At 41.1% G+C, this 25063-nt stretch overlaps 1 protein-coding gene and 1 pseudogene across 5 annotated transcripts in view; one reads left to right on the plus strand and one right to left on the minus strand.

Annotated features, from left to right (window-relative positions):
* Positions 1 to 217: 217 nt before the first annotated feature.
* Positions 218 to 9290, minus strand: LOC118622376 (annotated as a pseudogene).
* Positions 9291 to 9701: 411 nt separating this feature from the next.
* The window catches only part of PCCA (propionyl-CoA carboxylase subunit alpha), a 429374-nt gene continuing 414012 nt past the window's right edge, over positions 9702 to 25063 (plus strand). Inside the window, exons 1-3 of one of the 5 annotated variants that reach the window (XM_036250624.1) lie at positions 20153 to 20271; positions 20612 to 20719; positions 23978 to 24055. In XM_036250624.1, coding sequence (XP_036106517.1) covers positions 20687 to 20719; positions 23978 to 24055 — 111 coding nt within the window. In that variant the 5' untranslated portion in view covers positions 20153 to 20271; positions 20612 to 20686. Of the gene's footprint in view, positions 9839 to 20152; positions 20272 to 20453; positions 20720 to 23977; positions 24056 to 25063 lie in introns of those variants that run through there. The other 4 variants (XM_036250623.1, XM_036250628.1, XM_036250625.1 and 1 more) reach the window with 4 other exon arrangements.

A 25063-nucleotide genomic window follows, 5' to 3' on the forward strand; every position in this document is an offset into this window, starting at 1 on the left:
TATATGCATAACCAATGGACACAGACAATAGTGTGGGAAAAGGCGGGAGGGGGGTGCAAGTAGGGAGGAGGGGGTCAATGGGGGAAGAATAAGGAACATCTGTAATACATTCAACAATAAAGATTAAAAAAAATATATATATATTTTAATGAGAACATTTTCTAACCATCTTTAGATGAAAATGACTTGCATTTTTAAATCTGAAACAGCTCTGGCATTAGGACTTAAGTGCTTCCTGGTCCACGGGCCTTAGATGCTACCTAATTCCTAACTCCCCAGTGCTCTTGTAGAGCCATGTCCTCCTCTGTTGGAAGTCCTTATGGCAACCTCAGGGGCTTGATTCTTATCAAATGTTTAACCACTTTCAGTTTTGCATTCACCGAAGGGATGTTCGTAAGAAATTTAGGAGTATGCACTTTTTCTAATCCAAGCATCTTTATGACATCTTTTCCCCAATATTGATGTCTTTTTGTACTTTGTATTCTGGTAACAATATGTAGTTTATGAAGGTGCTGTGGTTCCCTGCCATATTTTTCATGACCTTCAGGTGAAGGCTGAAACACTTTATCTGGAATTCTTGACTTGGTAAATTTATGAGGAATCCAATCTGTGCAAATGAGAGACTCCATGCCTTTTGTCAGAGTGTGTAGTCGGCCTGGGGACCTCTCAACTATTTAGCGCAAAATCCTAGCTGTGAGTGTGGTAACAGTCCTCTGCAGAGGCAGTGGTTGCTAAATGTTGTTAAGCCTGAATTTGCCCACCAACAGACCAGTTTCACATATTTTAAAGCTTTGGTAAAAATGGTATCAAACTGAGTATATTCTTCAGCAGCTTGTTTTTCTTTTATTTATTATTCATTTGTTTTTTACTCCATCATATCTTTGTGAGATTTATCCATGTGATATTTGCTCTAGTTCTAGAATGATGCAAAATATTTTCTAAAATACAAATACAATATCACTTCCTGGATTAAGATGCTTCAGGTTTCCCACCTAAAGAATAATGATAAAAAACACAGACATCTAAAGAGAATAGTGAAGGACTAGGTGTGGCAAATGAGGTTGCTTTGGAATGTTTTGGTGTGGGAATCCCTGCGTTGTTAAATCTTTTGACATCTCAAGAGAAACACAAAATTTGGAATTTTATGTGAAAGCTGCCATATATTTTATATTAGTTTCAGGTGTACAGCATAGGGGTTAGACAACCATATAATTTACAGTGATTCCCCTGATATTTCAGGTACCCACCTGGTACCATACATAGTTATTACAATATTATTCACTATATTCCCTAGCTGTATTTTACATTCCCATGACAATTTTGTAACTAACATTTGAATTTCTTAATTTTTTCACTTTTCACCCAGTTCCCTATTCACCTTCCCCTCAGGCAACCATCTCTGTACATGAGTCTGTTTCTGTTTTGTTTGTTCATTAATTTTGTTCTTTAATAATTTTTTTATTGATTTTAGAGAGAGAGTAAGGGAGAGGGAGAGAGAGATAGAAACATGAATGAGATAGATGTTTCTGCATGCTCCCCACTGGGTATCAGGTCTACAACCTGGGCATGTGCCCTGACCAGGAATTGAACCAGTGACCTCTTGGTGCATGGGTTGATGCTCAACCACTGAGCCACACTGGCTGGGCTTATTTCGTTCTTTTAAATTAATTTTTCCTCCTTTATTGCTTTTTTTTTAGAGAGAGAGGAAGAGAGAGGGAGAGAGAGATAGAAACATCAATGAGAGAGAACACTGATCTGCCGTCTCCTGCATGTCCCCTAATGGGGATCTGGCCCACAAACTGGGCATGTTGCTTGACTGGGAATCAAACTGGCAAACTCTTGGTGCATGGGTCGTTGCTCAACCACTGAGACACATCAGCCAGGCAAGATATTATTCTTTTTTGTGGCTGAATAAAATTCCTTTGTATATATGTACCACCACTTTTTTTGTCTACTTGACTGTTGGTAGGCACTTGGGTTGCTTCTATATCTTGGCTATTGTAAATAACACTGCAATAAACATAAGGGTACATGTATCTTTTTGAATTAGTGTTTTGTGTTTCTTCAAATATGTACCCGGAATTGGAATCACTGGGTCATAAAGCAGTTTCATTTTTAATTATTTGGAGGACCCTCCATACTGTTTTCCACAGTGGCTGCACCAATCTCCATTCCCACCAACACTGCATGACAGTGCCCTTTTCTCCATATCCTTACCAATACTTGTTTGTGGATTTATTGATGGTAGCCATTTTGACAGGTATGCAGTGATAGTATGACAAAGTTTTTTAAGCAGTAGTCTAATTTAGTCATAGTGAAAACTATTTGATTTTGAAGAGTTCTTCATTGTCAAAATTATGAATTATGTAATTTAGTGTTAAATACTCTTTCATTCTATTTTCATAAAAAAGAATCTATTTTACTCTTAAATACTACTTTTTGTCATAGTCCATTTAATTTTCCTTTATTAATACTGTATGAGGTTGGATAGACTAACTGCTTTAACAGTCCTCATATCTTAATGGCCTAAGAAAAATAAGTTTCTTTCTTGCTCATGTCACAATTCAGTGTGGAAAAGCAAGAACATTCTGTTCTCCTTAGTCATTGAGAAACGAAGGCTCCTTCCATCAGTGCCTATAGTCTCAGAAGATAAACAGAGGAGAAAGAGGTCAAAGGGTTCCATGGATATTTTTATGAACCAAGCCTAAAGGCTGATGTATTTTACTCCCACTCATAGTCCATTGGCTGGGACTCAGGTATATTAACACATACCTGAGGCTAGGAGGCTAGAAAATGTTGCCTAGCAGTGTGCCCTGAAGGAAGAGTTGTCATATTTGGAGAACAGTTAGCCAGTCCTTCATGTCCTCAACTGTCTTAGAGATTTTCCTATTAACATATAACTTTAACTGAAAAGGGCAAAGATACATAATAGTGCTCTATTATTTGGTTACTGTACGACAAAACAAAATAAACCATAGTAACTACAAAATACAATGTTTTCCCTTTTGCATAAAAATCTGAGCCAACATTCCATGGCTGATATGACAGTTCCACAATGTCAGGTACCTAAAAGCTCCTTGTACATTGTTTTGTTTTCCTCAACATCTGCCTGTCTTTCTTATCACCCCACCCTCCTTCTGTGCTGACATTCTGGGAAATTGGGAGCAGGAGAAGAAAAAGTGGAAGGCATATCCCTTCCCTTTAAGGACACAACCCAAAAGTTGTCCATGTCACTTCTGCTTACATTCTATTGGTTAAAACTTAGTAACCTGGCCACTCTTACTGTGATGGATGTTGGTAAACGTAGCTCTTACCTGAGGGCATTGAACCCAACTAATTGTGAGAGTTCTTTTAATAAAGAGGAGGAAGATAGATAGATATTAGGGGACAACTAGCATTTTATGCCACAGTCTATCCTTTCATTACTCAAATAGTTATGCACAACTTCTCCCCTTCTTACCCCATGAACCAGTCAGGATTCAGTCAAGGAAATAGAGCTTTTTAAAAAAAAATCTTTATTGTTGAATGTATTACAGATGTTCCTCATTTTTCCCCCACTGACCCCCTCCCCCCCACTCCTGCCCCCCTCCTGCCTTTTCCCACACTGTTGTCTGTGTCCATTGGTTATGCATATATGCATATAAGTTCCTTGGTTTATTTCTTCCCACCCCCCAAGTCTCCCTTCCCTTTGAGGTTTGTCAGTCTAGCAACCAATTTGTTCTTGTTTTTTTTTAATCCTCACCCGAGGACATTTTTCCATTTTTTGTTCAGATAGAGTGGGATGGGGAGAGAGAGAGAGAGAAACATCGATGTGAAAGGGACACATCAAGTGGCCACCACCTGCACGACCCAACCAGGGCTGGGGACAAACTGAAACCGAGGTACATGCCCTTAGCGGGAACCGAACCCAGGTTTCTCTGGACTGCAGGCCGACGCTCTAACCACTGAGCAAAACTGGCCAGGGCCCAATTTGTTCTTCTTAATCCCTTCACCTTTTTCACCCATTCCTCCAACCCCCCTTCCATCTGGCAACCAACAAAATGTTCTCTGTATCTGTGAGAATGTTTCTGTTCTGCCTGTTCATTTTGTTTGTAGATTCCATTGTCGATAGATATGTATTCATTGCCATTTTGTTTGTTCATATATTTTATCTTTTTCTTCAAAAAGATCCTTCAACATTTCATATAATAACGGTTTGGTGGTGATGAACTCCTTTAACTTTTTCTTGTCTGGGAAACTCTTTATATGGCCATCGATTCTAAATGACAGCTTTGCAGGATAGAGTAATCTTGGTCATAGGTTCTTGCTTTTCATCACTCTGAATATATCTTGCCACTCCCTTCTGGCCTGCAAAGTTTCTTTTGGGAAATCAGGTGACAGTCTTATGGGAACTTCCTTGTAGGTAATTAACTGCTTTTCTTTTGCTGCTTTTAAGATTCTCTCTTTGTCTTGAACCTTTTGCATTTTGATGATGATGTGTCTTGGTGTGGGCCTCTTGGGGTTCCTCTTGTTTGGGACTCTCTGTGCTTCCTGGACTTGTATGTCTGTTTCCTTCACCAAGTTAGTACAGTTTTCTGCCATTATTGTTTCAAACAGGCTTTCGATTTCTTGTTCTCTCTCTTCTCCTTCTGGCACCCCCAAGATGCAAATGTTGGCACACTTGAAGTTGTCCCAGAGGCTCCTTACACTATCCTCATTTTTTTGGATTCTTTTTTCTTTTTGCTGTTCTGATTGGGTGTTTTTTGCTTCCTTATATTCCAAACCAATGGTTTCCTTCTTGGATTTACGTACTCTACTATTGAATCTGTATAAATTATTCTTTATTTCAGTTAATTCCTCCTTCATTTCTGACTGTGCATCCATCATTTCTGACTGGTCCTTTTTTATGCTCTTGAGGCCCTCACTAAGTTCATTGAGCATCCTTATAAGCAGTATTTTGAACTCAGCATCTGTTAGGTTGCTTATCTCCATTTCACTTAGTTCTTTTCTTGGGGTTTTGTTCTGTTCTTTCATTTGGGACCTGTTTCTTTGTCTCCTCATTTTGGCTTCTTACCTGTGTTTGTTTCTATGTATTACTTAACGGGATGTATGGGGCTAGCTGAGACCAGATGTTGCTCGTTTGAAAGAATTTAGGAAAACCTGAAGCAGGATCCAAGACAGGCCAATCCTATGGTTACGGAACTGGTAACAGTTGGGTGGCCCTGAAAGTTGGGTGGGGTGGGCCTGAAAGTTGGGTGGGGCGGGGCGGGGCCTCAGGGAGTCACCAGGGCGGGGCTACCAGTGTGAGCCAGGTTGCCAGAGTCCCAGATACGGCGGCTGTCTGCCGCCCCAGGGAAGGGCTCACCAAAGGAACAAAGGCTTCTGACAGCAAGTCTGTCCAGGACAAAGCTGCCTCTCCAGCCCTTGCTCCAAATCCAAACAGCTCAGTTCTTCCCTGTATGTCTCTGGCGCCCTTGAGCTGCCTCCCATCCAAGCTTAGAGGGAGTGAGTTTGATAATCTGTGGGCAGGCCCTTTAAGGAGCTGCCTGGGGCTCCAGCTGCCTCAGCCTCCCTGAGCCTCAGTTACTGCTGGTTTTTCTGGCCAGAAGTTATGGGGACTTCTCTTCCTGGCACTGGAACCCTGAGTGGGGCACCTGGTGTGGGACGGGGACCCTCAGTCCTCAGGGAGGACATTCCCAGCCAAGGTGTCCTCCTGATTTTTATCCACCACTCATGGGTGTGGGACCAGCCTGTCCACCTCCGCCCCTCCTACCAGTCTCGATGCAGCTGCTTCTTTAATTCCATAGTTGTAGGACTTCCATTCAGCTTGATTTTAGGTGGTTTTGAGTGATGGTTGTTCTGCAGTTTAGAAGTAACTTTGATGTGGTTGTGGGAGGACGCGATACCACCTTTACCTACGCCGCCATCTTGACCGGAAGTCGGAAGTAGAGCTTTTATGAATAACAGAGGGACATGTCTATTCCTACTACACATTCTTGAATTGGAGAAATAACCATTATATAGGCTCAGGAATGCACTAGGCTCACTTTGCCACAGACCCAAGTCAAAACTCCCCTGAGCCCTGGCTGGTTTGGCTCAGCAGTTAGAGTGTCGGCCTGTGGTCCAGAGAGACCTGGGTTTGGTTCCCTTTAAGGGCACATATCTCCACTGCAGTTTGTCCTCAGCCCTGGTTTTGTCGTGTGGGTAGCAACCACTCTATGTGTCCCTTTCACGTCAATGTTTCTCTCTCTCTCTATCTGAACACAATATAGAAAAATGTCCTCAGGTAAGGATAAAAAAAACAAAACAAAACTTCACTGAGCACCCAATCTCCATAAGACCCTACTTTCACTAGAACACAATGACATTTTTGAGTTTCTAAGAATTAGTATCAGTTCAGAGCCAGGGTCCAAGAAATTCCTGAAAATTCTGGTTATTTTCCCTTCCCCAGTGCACAGTCACCTTAGTCAGTGGCTACAGGCTCCTTTCAGAGGATTAGAAAAAGAGAAATTAAAACAGTCTGCCTGCCTGATGCATTGGTGGAGGTGGACGTGTTGGAATTTGAGGGATAGCTGAGAAACCAAGCATGTCTGACTGCCAAATGGGAATGTGAGGATCTCATGGAGGGTTCAATGAGAAGCAGTTGCTTCTGGATAGCTACTGCCTCTGTGGGTCTGCAATGAAACATCTGGTGGTGAACCTGGGGTTGTTGGTAGTTAGCAGGGCTAGTAGTGGGCAAAACAAGCTGGATGCCAGTGGAGACTAAGGACAAACTGAGACCTTCTAGGAAACTATGTTACTTATCTTATGGTAATGGCTACCACTTCACACCTGCCTAAATATCTTACAAATTCCTCTTTTGGTTAACTTGAACCAGGTACCACATAGGGAAGTGGATTTGGGGAAACAGTTTCCAAACAGCATACCTAGCCTGTACTTACTCTCACTCAAAAAGAGTCAAATATATGTAGCTCAAAGGTCAGGATCCCTATAGAGAATATAGTCTTGCTATTGTGCATGTGGCTGCTCGTGATTCCCAAATTTATACCCCAACCTTCTCTCTGCTCCAACCCCACCACAGAACAGTAGATAGCTAACTGTAATAAGACACAATAGATCAAGAATAAGATGGGCAGCCCAGGCCATTTTGGCTCAGTGGTTAGAACGTTGTTGCCCCATGGACCAAAGAGTTGCTGTTATCTTCCGGCCAAGGGCATGAATCTCAGTTGTGGTTCTGGTCGGGGTCATGCAGGAGGCAACCAGTCAATTTGTCCCTCTTACGTCGATGTTTCTCTCTCTCTTTCCCTCCCTCCCACCCACTCTATCTGAAGATAAAATGGAGGAATATCCTCGGATGAGGATTTAAAAATAATAATAATTATAATTATAATATGGGCATTTAACTACTCAAAAGCAACTCTGAAAGCTAGAAGACGATGTAAAGATGCTTTCAGAATTCTGAGAGAAGACTTATGGTTCCACAGTGGTTCCAGATGGAGTCCCTGCTTCCCTTCCACTATGGATAAATAGGAAATTGGACAAAATATATGAAAACTGTTTTCAGACGTTGCTAACAAGCAGCAGGGTTTTGGAGGTTATAAATATCTCCAAATGTGCAGCATAGCTCAGACAAGAACTGTTGAGCTCAAAATACCAATCATTCTCCCTTGAAAACACTATATTAGAATTGCAGGATATGTCAGTAATGGTGACAGCAGTATCGTCCAAGATTTTGAAAGTGACCATTTCACCAAAGAGGTGCTATGGCATGACAAAGGTAATTAGCTTTCAGTTTCTGGTTTGCTATTTTGAGGTTGTCACCATTATCATCACATATTTCAGGTTTCATTATGTCAGCACCTCACTTCTGAATATTCAATTCTGAGTTGTACATACAGTTTTGGCCGCTTTAGTAAAGGGAGAAATAACAGTGATTTAAACAAGGTAAACATTTATATATCTGTCACATAACCCTCTATGTATTAAGCAACAGAGGCTGATAAGATGGCTCCATGGTGTTAGGAACCTGGGTTCCTCCTTTTTTATTCTTATGCTCCCTTAAACATGGGGCTCCTGTTTTATGGGTTAAGATGGCTGCTCAGCACCAAACAGCATATCTTTCAGAAAGGAGAAAAGGGGAAATAGAGGGCATGCCTTTACTCTTTAGGGGCACAATTCCTACATTTGACCACCCAGCCCTTAGTCATATGACCACACCTCTTGTAAGGGAGGCTGCATATATCAGCCTTTAGCCAGGTGGCTATGTGCTCAGCTAAAACTCAGGAACTCTCTTACTGAAGAAATAAGTGGAAAACAGATATTATGGAACAACTACTTTGTGCCACAAGTGCCTTTCATGAAAAGAACTTCTATAAGATAAAACAGAGAGGATCTAAGGAGAACCAATTCCAAAGGGTAAAAATAGGAGGGAGAAAGAGAAAAGAAAAGCAAGTTTCCTGGGTAGGAAATTATTCTAGCCATAGATACAAAAGTGAGAAATCCTGAGGAACTGATACTTCTTTTCATTTTGTCTGTCATGAAAGTTCCTACTTTCATTTTAAAATCCCATGAAATGTCACGGCTTTGATATCTCCAAACATTTTGTATTTTCTTTGGCATTTGCCGTGCTGTATCATATTCAAGGTCATTCCTACCTTTGTAACTCATTCAAGGTGACTCTAGCAGTAGCAAGATAGCTAAGAGCAGAGCCCCTGATTCTGGCCAATTTATAAGTGAGATGACCTGATGTTTGAGATTTGCTTTAAAATATGACAACAAAATATAAAAACGGGAAATAGATGAAACAAGACTGACAACATGTTGATTTACTAAAGCTGTGTGATGGGTGCCTGGGCGATCATAATATGGTTTTCTATCTTTGGTGTTTGTTAAAATTTTTCCATAATAAAACAAAACAAAACAAAAGCTTAGTCCCTGAAGACAGCCAGACCGGGGTTCAAACCCTAGTTTTACTATTTCCTACCAGAGTGACTCTCTATCAAGTTCAATTTCTCTGAGTGGGCATAATGTATGGGCCACTAGGGTTCTTGTAAAGATTAAATGATACAGAATTTGAGACATCTAGCACAGGTCTGACCCTTAGTAGTTGGACTAATAAGGGTGCCTGCTTGCAGGCAACAGAACCTGACTCTGGTGATGGCGAATTCCCCCAAAAGGAAGGTATTAGGAGGCAGAGATAGGACTTGAGCTTAGATCTCCCATTTCTGGACCTAGAGCGTTCTCTGTGTTACCGCATTTGTCCCAACCCTTACCTTAATTTGGTGCTTTGCAGGGATATAGTTTGGGCACATGTCTGTACTTCAGAACACTTAGGACTTCAGGGTGGTCGTGGGCGGAGGTGACTCACTGATATTATTAAGTGGCTTGGCTGCAGGTTGGTTGCTAAGTGGACGCTGGTACAGTACAGGGTTGACCTCAAGCAGGACGGACTGAATTCACGCGTCTTCCCTGCCTCGCTCACTCCTGGGGTTTAGTGGGCACGCAGACCACTGTTGGGTCTCCGCTGACCGCGCCGCCAGTCTTCCCACCTTCCTCCGGGTCCCAGCGCGCAACCGCTCAATAGTCCCGCTCCAGGCTCCATTGGTTGGTTCTGGCCCGTTCTCGCCCCTCCCTCACAGCAGGGGGCGGGGCCGCGGACTCATGGCTCGTGATTGGCCGAAGCAGAGGCGCTCCCCTTTGCCGCCCCCTTCGGCGAGGTGAGAGGTCAGCCCTGCGCCTGTCGAGAGGGGCTACAATGGCGGGGATCTGGGTGAGCGTGAGATCGCTGATCGCTGCGGGACGGCGTGGGCAGCGATCGCCGCAGCAGCTGATGTGGAGCGCAGCGCCGTGGACCCTGAAGGTGAGGAGCGACTGGGCTGCCCGCGGGCCTGGCCTTCCAGCCCCGCTCCGCCAGGCGGTGGTCAGTGCCGCGGAGGTGGCTTCCGATCGACAGCCGCAGCCCGGGTTTGTCGGCCGCTGGGGTGCTAACTCCCTCTCCCTTCGGAGTTCGCGTTGGAGCAGGGCAGAGCAGGCTCCCCTCGCTGCTCTGGTACTCCGGGGGTCGTGGAGGGCAGAGGGGCCCAGGGAGCCAGCAGGCACGTTTCTGCTCTCTACCCGGGAGTGGCTGACAGACCTCTGGCAGTCCTGTACCTGCATTTCCTGTGCACCTGATCTTTTGCTTTAAGATTTTGGCCTTTTTTTTTTTTTAGCTTTCCAAGATGTATTTTTAATGGTCCTTACAGTTTCATTTTTTTTTCTTGTCTCTTTCCTGCTTTGAAGGAACACTGGATTGCTGCTGAAGTAGAGTTAGGGTTGTCAGTTTATCCCAACTTTGAAAGTATACGATGTCAGAATTGTTACTACCTTTCACGTTTGAGTTGAAAGCCTATTTTAATTGTATTACAGTACAGTATACAGCATATGCATCCCGTGAATTTATTTTTTATTCTATGTAGTGGTCAGCCCGATTTTTGTACTTTTCTAAGACACATTTTAAACACATTTTGCCACTGTCTTGTAGGCCCTAGGGTTTCACAGTGGCAGCCTTGACTCATGTGTTGGAGAGTGTGTGTGTGTGTGTGTGTGTGTGTATGTGTGTATGGCTGTTCACATTTTTCTCAACGTGGAATCTCTTATAATTTCTAAGCAAAGACTTCCTAACTTACTTAGTTAATAGGGTTTATTAAGTCACTTGAACATATTCTTTAACATGAAGCTCTCCCTGAAAAGCACCTGCCATCTGGTTCAGTCTGCTTGTTAAACTTCCTTTAAAAAATAGTTTAAAAATTGACACATAATGATTTATTGTCATTGAAATTTAGAATTGTAAGATACTTTAGAAATGATCTGGTCCATCCTACTTTTTTAAAGAGGGGGAACCTCCCTGGCCGGTTTGGCTCAGCGGTTAGAGCATCGACCTGCGGACCAGGGAGTCCCCCCGTTCGATTCCGGGTTCTATTCTGGCCAAGGGCACGCACCTCGGTTGTCGGTTGTCGGTTGTCGGTTGTCGCTGGCCCCAGGTGGGGTCGTGCGGGTGGCAACCAATCGATGTGTCTCTCTCACATGGATTTTTTTTCTCTCTCTCTCCCTCTGTCTGAGGAGAAATGTAAAAAAATATCCTCGAGTGAGGATGAAAAATAAATAAATAAATAAATAAATAAATAAATAAATAAATAAATAAGATAAAGAAGAGGGAACCTAGGTGAGCAATGTGAGAGCTGGAGCTGTCCGTGACAATGGAAGTAACCCTGCACCTGTATTAGCTTTGTGTCAACTTCAGATCGCTCTTTGAAAAAATGCAATGTTCGCCCTGGCCAGTTTTGCTCAGTGCTTAGAGCGTCAGCCTGCGAAGCAAAGAGTACCAGATTCGGTTTCCGCCAGAGGCACATACCAAAAAAGAAAAAACACAGGGGCCCTGCTCTTTGTGTTGGCACACAATGTATAGTTTTGTAATTTTTATTTTATTTTTTTTGGCCACATAGCAGTTACAAGACTGTTACGTAGTTACATAGGAGGCAGCATGGTGTAGTGGCCATGTATGGGCATTGGAGTCACACAGATAAAGTTTTGTATAGTATTAATTAGAAAAGTCACTTTCTTGGGCCTCAGCCTCTTCCTTTTAGCTATTTCCCCCCAATAAATCTTTTGAATACTATTGTGTTCTATTTCTAGAGAACAAATATAGTTTTTGCTTTGTTAGAAATTTTAGTCTGTTAGGGAGAGACAAGCATAAAATGCTAAGGGAGAGGTCATGGTGCTATAAGAAAATAAAATAGAGGGATTTGACCAAGTCAAGATATTGAGCTCTATGTCCTAGATACTGTTATGATGTTTTACTTGAATTGATTTATTTAGTCCTCACAACAGCCATATAATTCCATATCCAGATGAAGAAATCGAGATACACAGTGGTATGCAACTTGCTTAAAACTATAGAACTAGTGAGTGTCAGAGCTAGGATTTAAAACTCTGGAACCTGTGCTCTTAATCATACTACACTGCCTAAGGCAAGGGGGTGTTTTCCTTTGGAAGTGAAAGTGAAACAAAATTTGAAGGACAAAGTGATTTTTTTAGGCAAAGAGAGAAGAAACGAGTGTTATATATGTAAGAACAGCATGTGTAAATGTCCTGTGGCGAGAGGGAGTAAAAAGATAGAAGTGAGAAAAAACTTCTGAGGCTCAGATACAGAGACTAGATGGTACTGGAGAGGTAGGTAAGAGCCAGTCCATGTTGGGCCTTGTAAACCATACTATTAGGTTTGGTCTCACTCTATTTTATAGCAATGGGAAGCCAGTCATGTTGAAGGCAGGAGGGAGAGGGATTACACCGCCATATTCTATTATTCTATTCTATTCTATTCTATTCTATTCTATTCTATTCTATTCTATTCTATTCTATTCTATTCTATTCTATTCTATTTTTATCCTCACCCGAGGACATTTTTGCATTTATCTTCAGATAGAATGGGAGGGGGGGGATGAGAGAGAGAAACATCCATGTGAGAGAGACACATTGAGTGGTTGCCACCCACATGACCCCAACTGGGGCCAGGGACAAACTGCGTCCGAGATACGTGCCCTTAGTGGGAATCGAACCCGGGACTCTGGTTCGCGGGCCAACACTCTAACTGCTGAACCAAACTGGCCAGGGCATGATTTCAATTTTTTAAAAAATGTTGTTTTTAAATTGATTTTTAGAGAGAGTGGAAGGGAGAGGGAGAGAGGGAGAGAAACATTAATAAGAGAGAAACATTAATTGGCCTCCTCCTGCACACCACCCAGTGGAAATCCAGCCTGCAACATGGGCATGTGCCCTAACCGGGAATAAACTTGTGGCCTCTAGGTGCATGGGACAACGCTCAACCAACTGAGTCACACTGGTCAGGGCTAAATAATTCCAATTAAAAAAAAATGTGGGTAAATGAGAGAAAAGGGATGATGGAAATTTAGGAAGAATTTTTTTTTTTTTAATAGTATTTCATCTTTGGTACTAGGAGTCAGATGACTGCAAAGTTATTTGAGTTGCTGGGAATAAAGAGGGAAATCAGTGGCTGGTTCTTGGGTCAGTGATGTGATGTAAAAGTTGGAGTTGGAGTAAGGGAACTCTGAGGGAGATAGTGTGTAAGTTAATACAGTCAGTACTCCTCTATCTGCAGTTCTTGCCACAGACTCTGCCACAGAATCAATCAACCATGGATTGAAAATGTTTGGGGGGGAAAATCTCAGAAAATTAAAACAACCAAATTTGAATTTGCTACCCTCTGAGCACTATTGTATGCTGAATCCACATAAATAAAGTGATGTGCAGGTATACTCTGCTGTAGCCTATGTGCAAATATGAATTATATACAAATACTACACCATTTTATGTAAGGGACTTGAGCATCTGTGGTTTTTGGTATCAGCAGGGAATCCTGGAACCAATCCCCCATGGATACCAAGGGACAACTATTTTATTGAATAAATAACTTCATTACCTTGAATTAGGATTTGGAAGAAGGTAGAAGAGCCAATAGGATTTAGAGGAATGGTTAGAGAGGCAGTATAGTATTCATTTATTCATATATTCATGCATCTATCTAGAGATGCAGTTTTCTATTCATTCAAAAAGTGTTTTTATAGCATTTACTAAGTGCCTGGCACTAAGGTATACACTGAAGAGATCAGGAGAAACTAAAACATGTTGCCTTACCATGTCCCTGGTGTAGAGAGGTCAAGGAATAAAAATAAAGATCGAAGGAAGAATTTGATAAGGTCTTTAAGTGTTTAATGAGAATAATTTCAGTAACATGGTAGAATGTCATATGCAGAAATACTGTTTTACTTTGAAGACACTCTTCAACAGTTGAAGCAAATATATGTATATTTTAAAAATCAGGGTGTTGGCCCGGCCGGTGTAGCTCAGTGGTTGAGCGTCGACCCATGCAACAGGAGGTTGCTGGTTCGATTCCTGGCCAGGGCACATACCCAGGTTGTGGGCTCAATCCCCAGTGCGGGGCATGTGGAAGGCGGCTGATCTATGTTCTCTCTCATTGATATTTCTATCTCTCTCCCTCTCCCTTCCTCTCTCTCTCAAATCAATAAAGGAAAAAAATTTTTAAAAAAATCAGCGTGTTGTATAATTTTTAAAATGTAGTTTATTTTGAATGTCCATTGATTCCTCCCCCACCACCCCTGGAATAAAAAGACCATAAACTGTGATGGGTTCAATATAAGATCAAAATAAAGTGAATTTCAACAATGTTGGAAGATAACAGACTTCTAATTTTAGTCAGGAAAACTAATACAGAAGCCATGGAACACATGTGGTAGCTTAAAACAACACATATTTATTCTTTCAGAGTTGTGGAGCCGAAAAGTCTGAAATCAAGGTGTCAGCAAGGCCGTGCTCCCTCTGAAGGCTCTAGTGAGGAATCCTTCCTTGCCTCTTAGAGCTTCTGGTGGCTCTAGGCATTCCTTGGCTTGAGACTGTATCACTGTAATCGTGCCTCTGTCCTCACATGGCCTTCCCTTCCTTCCTTTCCTCTGTATCGTCTCTTCTTTCTTTTTTTTTTTTTATCCTCACCCGAGGATATTTTTCCATTTTTTTGTACAGATAGAGTGGGAGGGAGAGAGAGGAAGGGAGACAGAGAGAGAAACATCGACGCGAAGGGACACATCGAGTGGCTGCCACCCGCACGACCAACCAGGGCCGGGGACAAACTGCAACCGAAGTATGTGCCCTTAGTGGGAACCGAACCCGGGTCTCTCCGGACCACAGGCCGACACTCTAACCGCTGAGCCAAACTGGCCAGGGCTCTTCTTTCTTTTATAGGTACACTTGTCATTGGATTTAGGGCCATGACAGGATCCAGGATGATCTCATCTCAAGATTCTTAACTTAAATATATCTGCAAAGATCCTTTTTTCAAAAAAGGTCAAATTCACAAGCTCCAGCACATGGACACATCGTTTTGGGGGCCACCATTCAATCCAGTACCTACTAGGTGCCAGACACTGTTTAGTGCTGGAAATATAACACTGTATGTTTCTGCCCTCATTGTGGTTATTTTTCAGTAGAGGAGACTGATAGTATTCACATAAATAGATACATTAAAAAAAGTGATAAGTACTGTGAAAGGAAAAAAAAAGGATAATGGGATAAAGAACTGTGTTGGTATTGGGGGCAGTTACCTAAGGAAATAGGAGAGACATTTCTGAATATGTGGATTTGAACAGAAAACTGACCCCATTTGCTGTGTGACAATCTGGGGGACTAGCATTCCAAGGGACTGTCAAAGCAAAAGCTCTGAGGTGAGACTGCATTTGGTATAATTGCATAAACGCATGAGTATGGCCAGTATGGTTGGAGTGAAGTGAATGAGGGGGAATGCTAGGAGATTAGGTAAGTAGGACAGTCAATGTAGGGGCGTGTAGTAGACATTTATCCTAATCGAGTTTGTTGGAGGGTGTTAAACAAATTGGGTTTACATTTTGGAAAGACTACTCTGACTGCTGTGTGGAAAATGCCCTAGTGGGTAATGGAGATTTGAAGAGTGGAAGCAGGGAGGTAAGTCAGGAGGCTACTGTAGAAGTTCAAGCTAGAGATGGTGGTAATTTGCACTAGGGTGGTGGTACTGGAGTTGGTGAGGACTGGTCAGACTTGGGATATATTTTGAAACTACAGCCAATATTACTTGCTGTTGGGTTAGAAGAGAGATACAAAGAAAGGACGAAACCAAGGACTATTGAAAGGAAAACACAAAAGGCCACATATTGTAGGATTCCATTTATATGAAATGCCCAGAATAGGCAGATCTATAGAGACAAAAAGTAGAGTAGTGGTTGCCAGGGGCTGGGAGGTGGGGGGGATGGAAAAGACTGATAACAACTAAGGTTTCTTTTCGGGGTGATGAAAAATGTTCCGCAATCAGTTAGTGGTGATGGTTCCACAACCTTGTGAATATACTAAAAACCACTGAGTTGTATATTTTAAAAGAATGAGTTTTATGGTATGTGAGTTATATCTCAATTAACAATAACAACAACAAAGAATGACACTTAAATCATTGACCTAAATTTCTGAATATGGTAGTGTTTTAGAGACCTGGATGCTTGAGAGGGAAGATCAAGACAATAGTTACATTAAAATACTTCAATTGGATTTACAAATACAAAGGGGTAGGTTGATCTTATTTGTCATTTGTGGGGCATGGGAAAGGAGTTGTCAGAAACCACCTCAAATTGATAGATGATTCTGGGATTATTGAAAATGGCAAAGGAGAAGGGTAGCTGAGTTCACATTTAATCATCAAATCACTTTCAAGTGATTCTTATTTGTTTTTATTTTTTGTTAATCCTCACCTGAGGATATTTTTCTGTTGATTTTCAAGCAGAGTGGAAGGGAAGGAGAAAGAGAGAAAGAGAAACATCGATGTAGGCAAGACAGACACATCGATTGGTTGCCTCCTGTGCCCTTGACTGGGAATCAAACCTGAGACCCTTTTCAGTTTATGGTTTACAGGCTGATGCTCCAACCGCCGAGCCAAACCAGCAAGGGCTGATTCTCACTTTTACAGTTGAGGTTAAGTAACCCAAGGTCACACAACAATTTGTGATAATGCAGGATTTAAACTCAAATCTGACTTCAGTGCCTTCATTATACCATGTTAACAAACTTAGTAAAAAAGAGAAATTATAAATTTATAAGTTTTGCGCACAAGAACTAGTTTGAGCTTCATAGCAGTAATGGAAAAGAGGGAAGCAGTAGGCTATAAAGCTTTCCCAGACTTATAGTAAAGAACATTCGTTCATCAGAATGAACAAACCTTATTCTAGCAATCCAATAAATACCCCAGGCCTGCCATTTAGAAGCTGGGGGCGGATCCCAGCATTCTGTTTAACAAGCCCTCTAGGTGATGCTGATGCACAGTCAAGTTCCAGAAGCAATGATCTAGATTAGCCATGCCCAGTAGAAGAATAATGTGAGCTACCAATTAATTTATAATGAGCACTCACAGTAAAAGAGTAAAAGGTGAGCCCTGGCCGGTTTGGCTCAGCAGTTAGAGCGTTGGCCCGCGGACCAGAAAGTCTGGGGTTCGGTTCCTGCTAAGGGCACCTCAGTTGCAGATTGTCCCCACCCAGGTTGGGGTCGTGTGGGTGGCAACCAGTTGATGTGTCTCTCTCACATTCAGGTTTCTCTTTCTCTACCCCCCGCCCCCATTCTATCTGAAGATAAATGCAAAAATGTCCTCAGGTGAGGATTAATAAAAAGAGTAAAAGGTGAAATTAATATTATAATTTATTTAACCCAATTAAAAATATTTCAACATGGAAATGTAAAAAATTGTTAGGTCTTTTATTGTTTTTGTATTGTCTTCAAATCTGATGTGTATTTTATACTTGGAGCACCTTGGAATTTGGGCTGGCACATTTCAAGTACTCCGTAGCAGCATGACACATAGGACAGCCAGCTGTGAAGCACAGATGGCATTATCCAGTTGGTCCCATGCTGAAGTAAGAGTGGCCAGCCTTTGGAACCCAGTGTTAGTCAGTCATTGGCTATGAGAATGGGGGCTGAGAGGGATAGCTCCATGGCTTGATGAGAACTCCTTTCTGGTTGAGGCAAATTGGCTGGACTAGGAAGTAGGTGTGAGCCATGAGTAGTTAATTACCCAAGGGATGGGGCCCCTGTGCTGAATGGTGAAGAGGCTCTGCATGGGCACCAATGACATCCACTATAGGTGGGGTGGAAGAAATGACCTGGGAGGAGAGCCATGGAGGGATGATGAAGTTTTAGAGTTGTTGTGTATAGTTTCCTGGCGTTTTAGTTTACTATGGAAGCAGAGCCCAAGAATTTGAGATTGGATCCCCTCACTCAAATACTAGATGTTCAGCCTTGCTTTTAACAGAAGGTCTTGGCAGGCAGTTGAAGATTGGAATAGCCAGTGAGGTCCTGAAGACTATGTAGTCAATATTTGTTTGAAAGAAAAAGCTGTGCTTAAGGGAAAAAGCCTGACTTCTATTAGTGTTTTCAGAGAGCAGTCCCTCAGAAGGTCACTCTGGGTGTGTTAAAATGCTGAAATACGTAGTATATGCTTCCTACTTCGGCGTCATGAAAATGGAAGAGTAGACCTTCTCCTGGAAATGCTGAAGTTGAAGCACTAACCAATGCTTACTTTTACCTTGGTAAGATCAGTTTATGGCTCCTTTAACTCACAGCTTTGAGGATAGTTTTTTTCTTTGAAGCGGAATGCATCTTGGTAAGGAATTAACGATCTTGCAGAATTGTTTTACTGTTCATTTGAATGCCACTATGCATATGTTAAGAACAGCAGTAGTTTTTTGCAGAAGTGTGTTTAAATTGTTTAATTGCTATTGAATTTACCAGTTTGGGCTGTCACATGAGGTCATATCTACAGTGTGAAAGTAGGTGCTGTCTTCGTTTAGAAAAGGATATTTTCATTTCCCTGTTTGCATGCATCCAGTTTGTTTAAAAGCTGTACATTCTGCCTCTCCTTTTTTGGTTAACAGTTATTGTATGCTTACTGTAATATATGCAAAGATGTGCTAGGCAGTGTACACATTCTCATTTAATTCTTATAGTAGCCTGTATCGTAGGTAAGTATTGTTATTGTGCCCAATTTACACATGAGGACATTTTCTTTGTATTTAACAAATGTCAGAGCCAACATTTGAACCCAGGTCAGAATCTGAGTCTAGACCAGAGCTCATATTTACTATATTACTACTTTAGTGCTAACTCCCAAATGCTCTGGTATAATTTTAAGAAAGGACATTTTTTCCCTGCTTAATTGGATTTAGTTTTTGTGTAATACCTTACATTTCCTTGTTGCTTTACAGTTTATAAAGGCTCGTTTGATCCCTTTAACAACTCTGTAGGAAAGCAGGGGAGGTGTCATCACCTACATTTTATAGGTGAAGTCTAGAGAAATGATTTGCTCAATGTTACATAGCTATAAAGCAGTGGAGCAAAGAGTTGACCCAGGTCTTGTGACTCTGAAGGTCATGCTGCTTCCCATGTGGGAGCAGGCATTTCCTTTCTAAGTGTGGAAAATATAGAAAATCTTTATTCTCGTAGAAGAGAATCAATGCAGTGTGCTATGGGGAAGTCATTTTGTATATGCTGACCTTTCTCCTTTTGGCTGTGATAAACTAAATAGTCTTTATAAATAAATGGAGTTCATTAAAGTTTTTCCTCAAACTCCTTTTGCTAGGAAGTATTTTAAAAGAATTTTGGACTGGGCTTGTAGCCAGTTTGTTCTATGCTTAACAAAAACAATAAACATTAAAATTCTGTATATAAGTCCAAATGAGCAGATTTCTGCTAACTTGTTCCATGCATTAAAAAATTGTCATAGCTCTAACAAAACTCTGAATTTTGACTCGTGTTCTTTATAACTTTGAATTTCCATTCAAGTCCACGAGGAGTAAACAGGAACAAAGAGAACTTTCATGGGGCCGCCTACAAGCCAGTTCAGACTCACTGTGGGAAAGGCCCAAACTCTTGCTTCTCCATAGTAGTTGTTCCACTGTTACAGTTTTGTAACAAGTCTGCTTGTGCCATTTCTACTTCTAGTTACTTGGCTAACCAGGGGCAGCCATGTTTTTTAAAATTTGGGGCCACATTATCACATATTACAAGCTATATGTTTTGTTTTTTGATAATGGTGGTAAAATACAGTCTTTTAGATTTTCAGAACCAAGTATGTATAAATACTAATAAAAAGATTCCAATTCCGAAAGACTGGTTTTGAGCACTTAGGTATAATCTTATACATTTTGGCCAGGTATGACATAATAGTTGATTTAGTTTTCAGAGTTGCAGGGTACAGATGTTTTATGTTATTAGTAGTTTCCTGAAAGTAAATATAATATACATTGAGTCAGCTGACCCAAACTTTTAGAGCTTGGCCACTTAGACATTTCTGAAGGGTTCTGGGCTAGAAACTATCTCCAGTTAGGCAGTGTTTAGCTTAGTCCATTCTTCATGAGTCTGTCTAATGAGATAGAGTACTGAGGTTTTTATCTTAGAAACGTAATGCATAATGCATATTTATTAGTATCTGTGTGCAATTGACCCTTGAACAACACGGGTTTGAACTGTACAAGTCCGCTTACGTGCAAATTATTTTCAGTAAACACAGTTGGCCCTTTGTAGGGGGGTTTCGAATCCTCGGATTCAACCTACTGCAGATTGGAAACAGTATTTTTGCATTCCCAACTGCAAATGGAAAACATCTGAGATTGGTTGATTCCACGGACATAAAGCACAAACTGGAGAGTCAAAAGTAAAGTGAGTATTTTTGACAGTGAAGGGTTGGGCGTCCCCACCCCCAAGTTGGTCAAGGGTTAACTCTCATTGGCTTTATTTTCAACAGCTAGCTCTGTGTGTGTGTGTTTGTTGTTCTCAGAGTAGTTGAGCAGTAAGTGAGATCTGAATCATCTTCTTGGCCCAAATGTTGAGTTTGGAATTAACTGCATATCCTTCAATCGTCAAATGCTTGCACATGTTAGATACCCCTGGACAAAACTTTTGTTTTTCGAATAAGAGTGGTTTAGGTTAGTAAGTGACCTTAGAGAACAGTCATCTAATCTTGAAGTATAGGGGTTAATGTGGTTTGCTCAAATCCTAGGCATAGTGGCAGGCTGAGCTGGGATTAGAACTGAAGTTCCTTGACTTCCTCTCTCAGACTTCTTTCCCAGATGGAATGCTGCTTATCGAAGTGTTTGCTTCCCCAGAGGTAAAAATATCACTGTTTATTCTCACTCTCCAAAACTAATTAAAATACCTTAAATGTCTATCCCAGATTGTGTTTTGTCTCTAGAAGACTCACATTTGATTTTTGCCATCAGGAATCAGTTATGCCCTTTATTTGTTAGAGATTAAAGACACATGTATGATTTTTGCCTTTTGTAAAAGGATATAGTGACATGTTCCTGCAACAGACCATTATGTACCTTACAGTGTTAGGGAGAATATGCAAAAGTGTAAACTACTTTGAGTTCCATTTTATAAAATTGATAGAAAGCTAGCATGCTATTCACTTTCTTGTGAAAATATCCCAGGGCTACCTTGTAGCAGAGTAAATAAGAGAAATTTGTAGGTTTGCTTCTCATTCCTCAGTTTGTTTTCTGCATCGGCTGAGGCTTATAAACACAAGGCATGATTTTTAAGGGAAGGAATATCCTTTATTCTATTAAATTTGATGTAAGAGAAAAATTGCTAAATTATAGCTCTTCTGCTGGAGGCAGTAGAAGACTGCATTTTTATTTGAATGCAGGGGAGTTGTGAGACCCTCTTGGTAAATTGTTGCTTTTTCACCCCTAAATCATGTCTTTGCAAAGACTTTAGTGTTACAATGGGAGGTGCCACTATTTTTATTATCTCAAAATAAAAAATCTTGACAATGCTTTTAACAGATCTATGCTTAGATTTTGTAACCATTACAGCCTACCTCTGACTTTTGGAAAATTAAAATTCTCTAGACTCAACTTTTCTCATTTTTAAAATTGAGACTAATACTCTTGAACTCACAGGGATGCTTGGAGGAATATAATCTTTAAAAGAGGGTACAATGCTTGGCCGGTGTGGCTCAGTGGTTGAGTGTTGACCTATGCACCAAGAGGTCACCAGTTCGATTCCCAGTCAGGGCACATGCCCAGGTGTGGGCTCGATCCCCAGTGAGGGGCACGTAGGAGGTGGCCAATCTATTTCTATCTGTCTGTCTCTTCCTCTCCCTTCCTCTCTCTCAAATCAATAAAGAAAAATAAATAAATAAATAAATAAATAAATAAATAAATAAATAAAAGGGGGCACAATAGCCCTGGCCGGTTTGGCTCAGCAATTAGAGTGTCGGCCCATGGACCCAAGAGTTGTGGGTTCAATTCCAGCCAAGGGCACATGCCTGGGTTGCAGGTTTGATCCTGGCCCCGGTTGGGGTTGTGTGAGAGACAACCAATCAGTGTGTCTCTCTCAATCAGTGTGTCTCTCTCAATCAATGTTTCTCTCCCGCCCTCCCTTTCTCCCTCCCTTCCTCCCTTCCTCCCTTCCACTCTACCTAAAAATCAATAGAAAAATATACTCAGGTGGGGATTAACAAAAAAATCAATAGTAGTCCAGCTGGTGTGGCTCAGTGGTTGAGCGTTGACCCATGCACCAAGAGGTCGCCAGTTCGATTCCCAGTCAGGACACATGCCCAGGTTGTGGGCCCGATCCTCAGTGGGGGGCATGCAGGAGGCCGTCAGTCGATGTTCTCTCTCATCGATGTTTCTATCTCTCTCTCCCTCTCCCTTCCTCTTTCTCTCAAGTCAATAAAGAAAAAAATAAAAAAAATAAAAAGTAAAAAATAAATAAAAGGGGCACAATAATAGAGTCAATTTTCTTCTCATTCTCATTGTTCTTCACCAGTCTTTTACTTGGTATTGTAGTCTTTATTTTGTAAAGTGTATCTTTTGCATCTATTACCTTCACTTTTGTATAGAGATTACATTTTGTAATTTGGGGATTAATACTTTGAAAAACAATTGTATAAATCTTTGGGTTTATTTTATTTTATATTTTTTAATCCTCACCTGAGGACATTTTTCCATATTCTGTTCAGATAAAGTGGAAGGGAGAGGGGGGGGGGGAAGAGAGAGAGAGAGAGAGAGGAGAGAAACATCGATGTGAAAGCGACATATCGAGTGGCTGCCACCCGCCCAACCCAACCAGGGCTGGGGACAAACTGCAACTGAGGTACGTGCCCTTAGCGAGAACCGAACCCGGGTCTCTCTGGACCACAGGCTGACGCTCCAACCACTGAGCCAAACCGGCCAGGGCTCTTTGGGTTTATTTTAAAATGTTGCTATGAAAACATTTTGCTTCTTATTTGCCTTGTCATCCATTTATAAAACTTTAGGAGGTAGGTAGTACATTTGCTCTCCCCCCCTCCCCTTTTTTTGGTCTAGCTTCATCAGTGACTACTGGGTAAATTGTTTTCTTAAACCTTGCCTATAATTTTTATTAGTGATGATTATTATTTTTATTGATTTTTTTGTAGAGAGAGAGGAAGGGGAAGAGGTAGAAACATTGATCGGGTTGCCTCTTGCATGCCCCCTACCAGGGATTGAGCCCAAAACTTGGGCATGTGCCCTGACATGGAATTGAACTGGACCTCTTAGTCCACGGGATAACGCTCAATCCCCTGAGCCACACTGGCTGGGCTGATTATTTCTTTTTGTTTTTTAAAATATGTTTTATTGAATTTAGAGGGAGAGGAAGGAGGTGGGGAAGGGGGAGAGAGATAATGAAACATTTATGTAAGAGAGAAACATCAATTGGCTGCCTACTGGGGATGGAACTCCCAAGCCGGGCATGTACCCTGCCCAGGAATCGAACCGCTCACCTCTTGGTGCACTGGATGACACTCAACCAACTGAGCCACACCAGCCAGGGTTTAGTGATTATTCTTAATGTTTTAAGTTCTTAAGATATGTTTCCCACCCCCAAACATTTACAAATAATGAATTAGAAGTGAACTTGATTATTAGTATTACCTTTCATTTTTATCTGCCAAACCTTTGTACCAGAAAAACTAAAAGAACTCATGTTTAGGAACATCAGCAAATAAAAAAAAATTTTATTTTCTGGTCATTTAAAATAGAAACTCTGTGAAGACCAGGCCTTTTGTTTTATGTTATAAAAATTCCTGTGTGGTATATGGCATTCTGACCCTGCCATATCAGTTTGCCTGATCAGAAAGACCTTTCTTCAAATTCCGTTTGATCCATTGACTCTTATACTTGTCTGGAGGTTGTTTTGATGCCTTTGGTTTCTCTTGTGTGTCAAGGGGATGTGTCTGTAGTTATGATTTACCTTCCATAGTTATGGCATGTTGCTTAGATTTATATATATTGATTAAATAAAGCATTTTAGCTAGAAGCATACTGGAAGAATTGTCCTGACAAAATATTTTTTGAAGCCCATTCAAATATCTGTAATTTATTTCACTTTTTTGTAGCATGTTTCACACTATCCAAGACGGCACTTAATGGTGACCCGTAGTCTCTGTTCAGCTGGATATGATGCTAATGAAAAAGTAAGTATTAAAAAAACGTTTTCAATAGCTAAGTTGTATTGGTTTTTACTTCCTTGTTTCCACACTGTGTTTAGTGGACAGATTAAATTTTATTTATGGTGTGTAGTGATTTCTTGCTCTAACATCGTAAGTTTTATGGATGTTCACTCTTTGTCCTTTTTCATGTTGTGGGCCACAGCCTGAGTCTTTAATTTTATATTTGTAGCTATGCCAAAAATTGAATAAATTTATAATGCGTTTCCCTTGTTTTCAGCAGAAAAACTAATATAATGGTTTTTTTTTCCTTAAAGACTGGATAGTTGAGAGATTTTTACACTATATTTTATTTTACTTGATATTTAAGATTTGTTTTGATTGAGCACAATTATATATATTGTAAATTTTGGGTCAAGGAAATTCGATTTAAAATCCTGGTACACGATAATGTTTGAGGCAGATAATAGGAAAAATAAAGGGACTGGAAGTGATTAGAGATAGAACATGATTTATTGTGACAGTAGAGGCATCAAAGACAGCAGGAGAAGAGTTTTGGTTAAGAAGAGATGGTTCAAATTGAATGTCATGAAAGTAGAACTGATATGAATGGTTGTTTGACAGTGAAATAACCTCGATGTCTTCTAAATCATCTGTTGAAGTATACAAAACTACTCAGAAGATCTGGAGGCCTGGAGAAAAAAAGGGTCTATCTACATCATTACAGTTCAGCAGAAATATAATGTGGACACAGTTGCAGGGCCTATGTAATTTTAAATGTTCTAATAGCTACATTAAGAAAATTAAAGTAAACAGGTGAAATTAATAACATTTTCACTCAGTGTCTAAAATGTTATTTAATATATAATCGATTTTAAAAAGTATCAATGAGCCCTGGCCGGTTTGGCTCAGCGGTTAGAGCGTCGGCCTGCGGTCCTGAGAGACCTGGGTTCGGATCCCGCTAAGGGCATGTACCTCGGTTGCAGTATGTCCCCGGCCCTGGTCGGTTGTGCGGGTGGCAGCCACTCGATGTGT

Source organism: Molossus molossus, unplaced genomic scaffold, assembly GCF_014108415.1.
Source record: "Molossus molossus isolate mMolMol1 unplaced genomic scaffold, mMolMol1.p scaffold_m16_p_9, whole genome shotgun sequence".
Classification (NCBI taxonomy): Eukaryota; Metazoa; Chordata; class Mammalia; order Chiroptera; family Molossidae; genus Molossus; species Molossus molossus.